The 12,381-nt window shown below is 39.9% G+C and overlaps 1 protein-coding gene across 1 annotated transcript in view; it reads left to right on the forward strand.

Moving 5' to 3' along the window:
- The window catches only part of ODAD2 (outer dynein arm docking complex subunit 2), a 159,238-nt gene that overhangs the window by 5,377 nt on the left and 141,480 nt on the right, over nucleotides 1–12,381 (forward strand). Inside the window, exons 3-7 of the mRNA XM_081881779.1 lie at nucleotides 1,359–1,516; nucleotides 1,831–2,026; nucleotides 2,802–2,908; nucleotides 3,217–3,353; nucleotides 4,337–4,453. Coding sequence (XP_081737905.1) covers nucleotides 1,359–1,516; nucleotides 1,831–2,026; nucleotides 2,802–2,908; nucleotides 3,217–3,353; nucleotides 4,337–4,453 — 715 coding nt within the window. The remainder of the gene's footprint in view (nucleotides 1–1,358; nucleotides 1,517–1,830; nucleotides 2,027–2,801; nucleotides 2,909–3,216; nucleotides 3,354–4,336; nucleotides 4,454–12,381) is intronic.

A 12,381-nucleotide genomic window follows, 5' to 3' on the forward strand; every position in this document is an offset into this window, starting at 1 on the left:
CAGAAAAAGAACAAAAACACAGAATGCAGAAAAACAAAACAAAAGAAAAATAAGAACAAATTAAAAACAGTGGGTTTCATTCCCATTACATTCTGTGGAAAAGTCAACTGGAATGTACAAGACCGCTAGGAAAGGGAAAACATACACCTCCTAGGAAACAGGGATCACAGGGAATGGGGCAAGATGCACATTTAACCTTTGCCCTTAAGGTAAAGGTAAAGGGACCCCTGACCATTAGGTCCAGTCGTGGCCGACTCTGGGGTTGCAGCGCTCATCTCACTTTATTGGCCGAGGGAGCCGGCGTACAGCTTCCGGGTCATGTGTCCAGCATGACTAAGCTGCTTATGGCAAACCAGAGCAGCACACGGAAACGCCGTTTACCTTCCTGCTGGAGTGGTACCTATTTATCTACTTGCACTTTGACGTGCTTTTGAACTGCTAGGTAGGCAGGAGCAGGGACCGAGTAATGGGAGCTCACCCCGTTGCGAGGATTTGAACCACCAACCTTCTGATCGGCAAACCTTAGACTCTGTGGTTTAGACCACAGCACCACCCACTGCCCTTAAGGTATTCCCTAGCAAATCTCTTCTGTAATCTCTGATATAAGTGACTAGGCATCTTACTTATTTATTGCATTTATAGCCCACCTTTTTCTCCAAGAATTTCAAGGTGGCATACATATAGTTTTCTGCTCATCATCATTTAATCCCCACAACCTTGTGAGATAGGTTAGTTAGGCCAAGAGGCAGTGACTGGCCCCAGGTCACCCAGTGGCCAAGTGGGGATTTGAAACCTGGTCTCACTCCCATGGGAAAAGTGAAGTGTTGTGCATTTGAGACTCCTGAGATGAGGACAGAGCATGTCCCTGGGAGGCCTCCATATAACCCTCTTCAGATAATATACCAGACACAGATACATGGTGCTTCCAAGTGTTAATACATGAGTCCTCTCTTATGTTCCCCCTTCCCCACAATCATAATGGTGAGTATTTTACTAGCAATTGCTGTATTACAACTGCTAAGTGAATACCTGTAACATCTCAGCAATTTACAAACATATGATTAAAGCTGACATTGTCTCTGGAAATATTCTCATAGACTGGAAGGAGATGTGCTATCACATAGGAAGCCCACCTTCAACCTACATGGTTTGTGTGAAGGTGAACTGGGGTGGGCATAAGTTTTAATCTTTTCAATGTCACTTTTCCCTGTTGTTCATATCACAACTTTAGGTCTCTCGCAATTTTTCCCAATGCTATCTATGCTTTATTATAAAGTTGTTTTCATAGGTGTGGTCTGTTAAAAAAAATCCAGTTGTTGTGAATTCTTGCATATTAAGTTGTTGTTTTATTCTACCAGTGAAAAAACAGCTAAGTCTCAAGAATTAGACAAAGATGGGCAGCCACTGCTCCTGCTCAAAGGATCAGCTATCAGCGTTCGCAGTTTTGCACAACTGTCTCGTTTGCTACATGTCGCTGGAGAAAAATGCCTAAAAGAAACTCGTGCATGCCTTGAAGGTATTCAATACTTATTTGCCCACACAACTGGAAGCTTCTCAACCATACAGGGATGCAGCTTTTTTGACCCCATCCATGTTTTGCCTTTTTCCTGCCTTAAAAAGAATATAAAGTGTGACAAGGACTAACTGCGAAGGGAATCCCATAGTTATCTTTGTAAAGTCAAAAACTATTTTAAAATTGAGTAACCTTCAGGCCTATTTAAAACATTACCCTGTGCTATTCATGCAAAGTTATTTCATGTGAACTTTGCCTGTTAACTTCCTGGTGTGATGTTTATCTGAGTTTCTTACACTACTATGAATTCTTTACAGCCAATAGAGATCCCATTGTGAAAATTCTTGGCCCCGGTTATGGGACAATTGAAGGAGAGGATATGTCCATGCTTCGTTTACTAGACAAAATGAAAAAAGAAGAGGCTTCTGATAATGAAATGAAAATGAAGATTTCCTTACTTCTCCAGCAACTGGATATGCAACTACTTAATAGCTCTTTAAAACAGATTTCACAGTGAGTGTATTTCAGATAGTATTCATTACAGGCTTACTTTATGTAAGATGTTACAGTACGTGCCACACTTTTAACATGGGGGGAGGTGCCGGTACTGCGTTCCCTTGCGTACCCTCAGAAAAAAACACTGGTTTTAGCAAAGAAGGTTTTACACTTAACATTATTAATTTGAAACCCAAGTGATTTGAAAGGGATTTTTTCAGGTTTGCAAAAATAAAAGGTATGAAAATATCTTTAATGTTTTCTATAATCTTGCAGTACAAATATGTGCAATATGATCTTAAGATAAGTTCAGGACAGACAAAATGAATTATTTCTAAACAACTGAATCCACTCCCACATGATATAGTAGTAGCTTTGTACAGCTTTAGAAAGGGATCTGACAAATTCATGTATAATAAGGCTATCAATGGCTACTAATGCTGGTTATATGTTACCTATAGTTTGAGGAACAATATGACTCTGAATGCCAGCTGTAGAGATCCACAGAATTGAGAGAGGAGTATACAGTGCCCAAGGCCGCACAAAACCTATACGATTTTAAACTTTTCATTAGATCCAAATTTGCCCTTTCCGAGAAAAATGTGATTAAATTTAAGAACAACAACACTGTTGCTAGTGACCTGGTTGCAACAGCTGAATGGCCTTGTTTGGTATATTAAGGGTCCATTTGGAAGCCTTGGTTTAAGAAAAAACCATCATTTCCTTTCTTCCCCATTAATACTATAAATATCTGCTTGACTCTTAGAATATAACTCATTTATTCTAATTACAGAGAAGTGAGGTTAACTCCAGCTGTTGTGAAAAATGAAATAGAACTCCTTAAACGTTTCTCGGGAGCAAAAGAAGATGCAGTCCTTGAATCACTGGACTATACATCAGGTCCAAACTCTACTTTTTATCCATATCATGTTTTGTAATTGCACAGTCATTGAAAATATAGGCTAGTATATTAGTGCCTATATTGTCAGATGCCTTATCAGCATCGATTCAGCAGGAATTTCACTCTGCCTTTGCCCTCATGTCCTTCTTTAAGGGCTCCAAAGTGACTGATGAAATATCTCAGGATTTCACTCTTCATTTGTATCAATACTAACAACATTTACTATTTTAATTAAATGATTTCATGCCTCTTTGCTAGTCAATTACATTACAGATATGGGCTAAACATTGCTGTTGTTTGATTACAGACTATGAATTTTCAAATGGATGCCGTGCCCCACCTTGGAGACAAGTCCATGGTGAAATCTGCTATTTGGCCATTAAACCAGTTGACACAGATCTTATGTACGTCACATGCAGCACGGCAGGAGTATTTTTAAATGGAGTAAGTAATATATTCAAGAGTAAACCTTGGTGACATTTATAGTTAAGAACATGCCAAAACTTCAGATTAGTTGCATTTGTCTATGGGCAGCCAGTTTTGAACCAAACATGGGAACAGGTCAGTTAACCTAGATTAGTGTTTCTCAACCAGGGGGCATGTGACAAACTTGGGAGAGGCGGAATGTTTCCAAAAAATATGTACAATATAAGTTTTTTTAAAAAGCACAAAATTTCAATAAAATAATTAGGAGAGCCATGTTTGAAGGCTTTACACAGGTTGAAAAGGGACTGTACCAAAGAAAGTGCTCAGTGACTCATCTATTTAGGCTTATATTTCCAAACAGTTGAGAATGTGTATCTCAAACTAATGCTCCCCCGTGTTTAAAGGTCCACGTCATGCTATCCAACATGAGTAATTTCCAGCTTTTTTAAAATTAGGGAGGCTTTCAAATACCAAATTAACTCAGCACACAGATGTTTTAATGCTTATTTCACCTCCTGCATGCTTTACATTTTTGTTGTTCTTAATGTTACACTTTTTATACCTCAGTTTATAAATTAGGAAACAAATTGCTCTCTGATTACAATAATGATTTATCAAGAAGATACATGTAAACTCTCAGAAATAGTTGTTGAAATAAATGAATGAATGAATGAATGAATGATACTGCTGAGATAAACTGTAGCAAATGAGAGAAAAGAGTGGACTGATGTTGCACTGAGTGTCGTGTTGAGCAACTTGCACTCACCTTCAGCCTCATGAGCAATTTCAAGGCAGTGTGGTCTGAACCACACTGAATTATTTCAAGGCAAGAACTGGAATCCTGAACACCTATATTAGGGAGTCCTGTTGACCTCAACAGAGCTTACGTCTCAGATATACATAGGATTTCACTGTAAGTCTATGATTCTGATGACTGAAACCTTTTGGTTGTGAGATTATGCAAGACTGGGAAGTAAGTAAACTACTCCTTTTTTTTACAGGGAAGGGAAAAAGAGAAGAATGAAATCAATTACGAGAGAATGAGTGACATATACAAAGATCTTGTCACGTTTTTAAGGGAAAGATCAGCAACATTTGTAGAAAACATGGCTAAACAGGTATGCATTTCAGACTTACTCCCCAATAATCTGTCATAACAGTTTGCAGAGATACACAGCTGAATTGTTTTTATGTTTAGGATGGTATTTATTTATTTTTCCATAAAATTTATGCACTGATTGTAAAACAACAGCAGCAGCAACACCCCAAGGTGGTAGCAGCACATACACAGAAACACAAAATATTAGAAATGATTGGCTTACAGGGATATGGAAATAAGTTTTACCATACAATCATATATTTCATAGTTGTTCATTGGGGTTTGCTTCAAGGTACATGGGTATAGGATCGAAGTCTTAGTGACTTATCTGTTTCTATATACCTTTTTGCAGAATTGAGCTGGTTTTATTTTGCATTATGAATGAAATCTGAGTTTCCAAAAGCGTAGGATAAAAGCACAGTGTTCAAAATAGAACTGCAAGTTATGCAAACAATTCTAAAAAGTAATTGTTACCTAAGTGTGTAATATAGTCCCTTGACTTCCAACTAAAGAAGGTGAGAGCAGGAAAAGAGCTCTTTAGATTGAATATACTTAGCCTTAGTCAAAGGCATGGGTAGGCAAATTAACACCTGGACGCTGGATCAATCACCTTCTAAATCCGGCCTGCGGACGGTCCGGGAATCAGTATGTTTTTACATGAGTAGAATGTGTGCTTTTATTTAAAATGCATCTCTGGGTTATTTGTGGGGCATAGGAATTCATTCATCCCCCCCCCCCAAAAATAGTTTGGCCCCCCACAAGGTCTGAGGGACAGTGAACCCAGCCCACTGCTGAAAAGGTTTGCTGATCCCTTATTATCAATAAGCTTATTGTGGCTTATTGGAAAAAATTGCTGCGATTTTGTGCACTGAAAAATGTTTGATTATCCTTATTACAATTATTTACATTCCATATTTCAGAAGACAAGTCTTTCTGAGGCAGCATACAAGTAACATTTAATTCCTTTTAAAAACAACAACAAATAAAGCAAAATAAAGACTATCAAGTTAAGAAAAAGACTATTCTCACAGGGCAGTTTTTGGCAGAAACTTTGCCTGCCTCTCACTGTAAGTCTTCCTAAAGATGTTGCCAGGTCTACAGTTTTTGCCTTCGAGTCTGCACTGCCACTCCCTCTCCCTGACTTCCACACCTTGGGGGGGGGTCTCTCACCTTTGGGGGCCACCCCAGGCCAGGAAGCAAGAAGTGGCAAATGAGGTGTCTGGCTCCAAGCATTGGGGGCCTTTGCTGCTCATGGAAGGAAGAGTGGGGAGCTGTTGCTCCAAGAGAGGCCAAGCAGCTTTTCACCAGCTTGGTTCGTGCCACATGGGACACCTAACTCACAGGCACACGCAAGGCTGGCTGGGGAGAGGCTGAACCTGCTCCCCCAGAGCTCCAGATAGAGCGAGACAGGGACAAGTGTCAGCAGGGACACTCGGTGGGCATGTCTCGGTCTCTCATGATGGTGGCTTCTCTTCCATCAGTTTCCCCTAAATCGACAAAGGCAGTGTGTGCATGTGTAGGTCAGATAAACAAGTTGTTGAAGGGGGTCTCTCTTTTGTAAGCCTGGACTTCTGCCAATATACATTGCATTGGTTCTGGACTTTTCACCCAGATCCTAAGCACATTTCTTTGGAAGCTATATCAACTTATTTCCATGGCTTGCCTAGGATTGCAGCAATTGGCAAATAGCTGCTGCTCTTCCTTTAGAGTCCTACACATGGTTTCTCTTTGAGCAGACATCCAATTCTTAAAGCAGGAAAATATCGTATTTTAATGAAAAAGGTCAACTGTCTTTGACAGTGCATTCAATGATCAAAACCATTCCTCTTTTTAGCTTTGCCCCTTATGATTTGAATAAAATGAATATTTCTCCTTTTACAAGAATTGTCTTTGGTTTAAACGTCAGACACAGTCGGGGTGTTTCCAGCTCACACAGCATGTGTTGCCACCATGCTAAGTAGTTCTAAAATCTAAGTATTCCTGGCTACTCTGGATAAGAAACACATTTTATTCCTTAGAGTAAAATTCACACAGTGGTTATAATTAACAGTGTCACATAGTTCTTATAGCAGACTACTGTCTTCAGGGTTTCAGTGATTGCGGTTTGACGGAGGCGGGGGGAACCATTTTAAGGTTTTATTTTTTTTAATGGCCAGGTTCAACAGGGTGTTTTGCTCATGAACACCGGTCTCCCAACTGTCATTCCCTCCATAGTTCCACCCCCCTAAAAGCTGCTGTTGTATTTGGGGACATCATTCAGTGCAGCACAAGGCTGCAGTAAACAGATACATATTAAAGAATCCTGAAACATTGTACTCAGTGGTTTATGGCAGGATGTGAAAACCGCAAATTTGCTTTAAATATAGAGCCTATTTAAAATGACACTTAGTTCCTGAAAACTGTATTTTTCAGTATTTAATCTGAGGAGAAATTTAAGATTTGGACTCTCCGTTTTACCAGAGACAATATTGTTTCCTTATTAAACTGGGAGCTCCCAAATATAATCCAGGGGCATTTTTAAAGTAAAGAAAATGCAGGCTGCAACTTGTTGCTTAGATAATTCATTCAGAATTGCCTTGGCTTTCCAATAGCACTTGACAGTTTTTGCAAGATAAGGAATATTCTGCTAAATACTCTTCCAAATCTAGCATACACTGAATGTTTGGTAAGCAACTGACAACCCTCCTTGCTTTCATTAGAGCTATGTATTTTAAAAAACTCAAAACTAGAGTCCCATCTTCTCTTTTTCCTGAACAGAGACCCAGGTTCTCGGTATATCCACAGTGCCAACTTAAAAGTAATTCAATAGTTATGCTTTCTCTTCGGGAAGCTGTAGGTGTTTGAGGAGATGCTGGGGATTCTCATCAGTATCTTAAAATTAGAATTCAGTCTTGGGATTCTTTGCAGACTGTTAACCTGGTATAAATGGAATATATGTGTGTGCTATAGATATATCCAGAAAGACTAGCCTTTATACTTTCAGGCACTGGGAGGCTGGTGCTTGGATTACTGGTGAGAAAAGACAGAGAAGCTAATGCTTCTGCTAGGTCTGCTTTAAATTCCTATCGAACATTTAAAAAAAAATTAAGAAGAAGATAGTATTACAGTGGGAAAGAGCTGTTTATTGTTGAAGCCCAACACATTTAAGAGTTATATATGGTGTCGACCAGAAATACAGAGAGTCACTCCACCATGTGAGGTCTGGAATAATTTTGCTTTACAGCATATGGTAAGAAAACTGCCTCCTGTTTGCACATTTCGTGCAATTTAAGAGGAACAGGAAGAAGAGAGACCTTTTGGAGTCTTAAAAATCTCATCTTCTGTGCTGTAGATTCTCTTAGTCTGAAATTTTCCATGCTCTGGATAATATCTATTACCTTTCTGAGTGCTGGGAGGACTCTGTTTCAAGATTTATTGATCCTGATGTTAAAATCTGCAGCTGTTTGCCCAGTTACATATGCATCAGACTAATCCGAGTTGATCCAGTGAGTGTGATTTGTTCGTGCATTCAGATTGCCTCTCCTACGTTGTGCCTTAAGTGTACAAGAGTACTCTAAGGAACAAACTGGTATACTGCATTGTGCAGTCTTGGGAGGATGGGGGAAACTAAATTTTGATGCCTCCTTTGCCCTCTACAAGAAATAGGAACTGTAATAAGGGGGCATGACTGGAAAGTATGACTGTAGAACCTTAGAGTACTGAGGTTCTCTCTCTGTCCCTGCCCCCAGCCGCATCATTCAGTTTTGAAATGCATGAAAACCGAAGGGCTCCCATACTTAACCAAAGATTTGATTGGAATAAATCTTGCAAGACATGTATTTGGCCCTGCTTGCAGAGAAACAAGCAGGGGCCCACTGGAATGCTTCTGATAGTTCCTTTGCCCCCCTGATATCATTTGTGAGGCAGGTGGGTGTTACTTAGAGAAAACAGTTTTGTGGGCCAAACTGGGATCCCTAAAGGTAAGGTACCCCTGACCATTAGGTTGAGTTGCGGACAACTCTGGGGTTGTGGCACTCATCTCACTCTATAGGCCGAGGGAGCCGGCGTTTGTCCGCAGACAGCTTCTGGGTCATGTGGGCCGCAAGACTAAGCCGCTTCTGGCGAACCAGACCAGCACACGGAAATGCTGTTTACCTTCCCGCCAGAGCAGTACCTATTTATCTACTTGCACTTTGACGTGCTTTCAAACTGCTAGGTTGGCAGGAGCAGGGACCGAACAATGGGAGCTCACCCCGTCGCGGGGATTTGAACCGCTGACCTTCTGAACGGCAAGCCCTAGGCTCTGTGGTTTAGACCACAGCGCCACCTGCGTCCCATTGGGACCCCTAGGACAAGGTTAAAATAGGTCTTCCATGAGCACAGTATGCCTGTCACTTACAGGTGTAAGGACACCTTTGACTTCAACCATGTACAAACTTGAAAAAAATAAAGTGCAGGGTTATCATCAAGCTACACCTCCCCTGGCTGAGCAAATAAAACTTGCAGAAACCAGAGCAAAAATATAATGTAACCATTCAGTGGGTCTCTTGCTTTATTTCCTAGGGGAAAAGATGACAAGGGATCTGGCTGGAAATGAAATTAATTACTGTAATTGAACACATTAATTGCAAACAAGAGCAGCTCAAAAATGGCTGGATATTTCCAGAATAATCCTACTTGTTGATAAGGATGTACGAGCATGCCTCAGTCCACTCTGACATTAATTTTCTCATTCCTCTGGTATTTTCCATTTTGCTGCAGTTGTTTTATTTTGCACAAGTATTTATTCTGTTTTGTCATCCACCAATGTAGAAATATGCGTAGTGTATCTCGGACATCAACAGTTATTTACAAATTAAATACTTTCCCTGTGTGTTCCTTTTCAAAGTTAATGAATTTCCAGAGGTGCAGTAGCCCTGTTTTGCAGCAGAACCGACAAAGACTCTTGTGGCAACTTAGAGACAAAGTTAATGAAGTAGCTAACGGTCAATTGCAAAGCCATCTGTGCCTGGGATCCTAAATATGTATACTAAAAAATATGCCCCATTGAATTCAGTTGGGTTTTATCCTGGATAAGTGAGATTAGGATTGCAGCTTCACTATCTTGATTTTACAGTACATGATAAACTTATTTCTGTCTCATTTATTTACACTCCGGTCTCGGGAATGGATAGTTTGCCATCCTTCTATGCTGCCACTTATGTCCTGGGTTGTATGGTTTCTTTGGGGCATATTAAACATTTCACAAGAACTCTTAATGCCTTTTATAGAAGTACTTTTTGTAGTGCAACATTTTATTTCTTAAATCTGTATTTTATACAGCAAATAGCCATGTGTGCGCATCTGCTGAAAAAGTGCTTTAAATGTTTTCAGTAAACAAGTTTTACTGTTGGACAGCTTGATATCCTCAGGCTTTAATTAAAGAGCACAGATAAAGTCAATGGATAACAAGAGATCACTTCTTTCTATGTGAGAAGAACAATAATGAATAATGCAAACAGAAGCAAATTTTCTTGATGGTGTGTTGTCTATGCCTTCTTCTAACATACCTGCTTACTGAGTTCCTTTTGAAACAGTATGTGATGCATTCATTTCAGTCCTCACAGGTTAAATGGAATATAGTACTAATATATAAAACAAAGTGAAAAAGATGAGATGTTATTAACAAAATAAAAGTGTTAAACATAAATGAAATTGCAGTGACAAAATGGTAGATTACCTCCATGTAAAAAAAGGGAAATTAGACCTAACTGAAATTAACAAATCCGCAGAAAGCATAAGGCTACCATAAGCAAGGCACAAGAGCCATCCATCGTTTTCCACCAGTCCTCCTTTGAGGAAGCATCCAGAAGACATAATTATCAGCTGATGTATTTCTGTGTTTTGTATATTGTCACCCCATATTTATTCATATCTGATTTGGGGCTTTTGGGAACAATGAAACACAGTTGCAGATGTGGATGGGTGGATGTGCTTTTGTGGTTTATAAATGTGCCTTTACCTAAGAACTTCCTGTGTTCAGGTTCTACCTATATTGTATTCTGATGAATGTGGATGGAATATGAGTAATTGACCCTAGAATAGGTTCTCTTAATTGTCTCAGTCTTGGTTTCTATACTGGCAGAGGTGGGAGGTGCTTTAATTTTTTTCTTGAAAAGAACCCCCTCACACACAATTTTTTATAGTAAAATAGCACTTCTGCACACAAAAAGAGAAGAAAAATATAATGAGAGGAAGCCAGTAATTGAAGCCTGTCCCCTTCTTTACTTTATTGACAGATCTTTTCTTGGTTTTTTTCTAGCTGTCACTGCAAGAGATGGATATACTTGGTTTATTTTTCTCCATTTTTTCTTTGTATTCTCTTTTTTCTTTTATGTCGCATGTTAGAATCTAAATTTCTGTATGTCTACATGTTTTCTTTTTCTGTTTTTAATTTTAAAAAATAGAGACTACAGTAGTGCCTGTCTGCTCAGTTGTCAAAATCCATGCAAAAGATTGTTATTGTTATTGTAAATTCATGTTTTTTACTTAGACTCTGAGGGAAAGATCATGGATTCAGTTCCCAGACAAGGTCATTTTCCAGGAAGGCAGGTCCATGCAGCCCAGTAACTCAACATTAGGAAATATTTAAGCATCTCCTTACAGATATATAATGGCATATTAGATGGGATAGGAAATCCAATAAAACACAATAAATAGTATAATGTAGTATTGGGGGAAAACGGTTTGAAAACTAAATACAGGCAGAGTATTTTATAGATTTTCAGAATTATTATTATTATTTAATTAGTTTTCCAGTGCCAGGAAATATGGTTCCTTTTGCCAATATCAGAAGACTCCCCAGAAGTAGTCAACGTGGAGAGGAAACCATTTGGCTGCTGGTAGATATGGTAGCACATGTGTCTCACATCACATTTTACTTAGTCCTCAGTCGCTGCATTTTACAGAGTTCCCACGACCTCGTTTGTGAAGATGCCACCGCTTCGCATCTTTCTTGCTGTGCCGAAGTTAAACCAGGAAGCCTTCAGTTACACTTAGTTTCCCATTACATCCAAGCTCGGAGAATATCATCACCAAGTTTGGAACAAGCCAAGTCCCCAAACCAACTACAAAATATGGTTTAAAATCCTGGCTCCCCCCCCCCCCGAACTTGGTTTCTGATGTGATGGGAGATTATGGCTAATTGAAGACACCCTAGCATAAGTGAAGCATGCTGAGAAGTGAGGAGGGAAAGGGCTGTGAGCACAAGCATAAGACTTGTTTATATACATTAAAAATATTATTAATGCTTATTGTGGGTACTTTTGTAAAAAGTAGTTTAATGCTACTTGCAAACAGTCTTGGGAAGATTTGTGTCCTGAAAGGCGTGCTGTGAATAGGCTGCTGTTACTGTGATTGTTGTGGTTTATTGTGGTTTTTTGACTTATTAAGCCAATGTACAGTCATCCAAGTGCAACTACTGTGTAGGCCAGGCACAGGCAAATTCGGCCCTCCAGATATTTTGGGGCTACAACTCCCATCATCCCTGACCACTGGTCCTCTTAGCTAGGGATGATGGGAGTTGTAGTCCCAAAACATCTGGAGGGCCGAGTTTGCCTATGCCTGGTGATCTTCCAGATGTTGAACTACAGCTACCATCAAACCTGACCATTGGCCATGCTGCCTGAGGCTGATGGGGGAGTTGTAGTCCCAAAACATCTGGAGGGCCGAGTTTGCCTATGCCTGGTGATCTTCCAGATGTTGAACTACAGCTACCATCAAACCTGACCATTGGCCATGCTGCCTGAGGCTGATGGGGGGTGACCAACATCTGGAAGGCCAAACACTTCCCAAATCTAGTACAGTGGTGCCCCACAAGACGAAATTAATTCGTTCCGCAATTTTTGTCGTCTAGCGAATTTTTCGTCTTGCGAAGCACGAAATCCCATAGGAATGCATTGAAAATCAATTAATGCGTTCCTATGGTCA

Source organism: Podarcis erhardii (assembly GCF_964252035.2).
Source record: "Podarcis erhardii genome assembly, chromosome: 12".
Classification (NCBI taxonomy): Eukaryota; Metazoa; Chordata; class Lepidosauria; order Squamata; family Lacertidae; genus Podarcis; species Podarcis erhardii.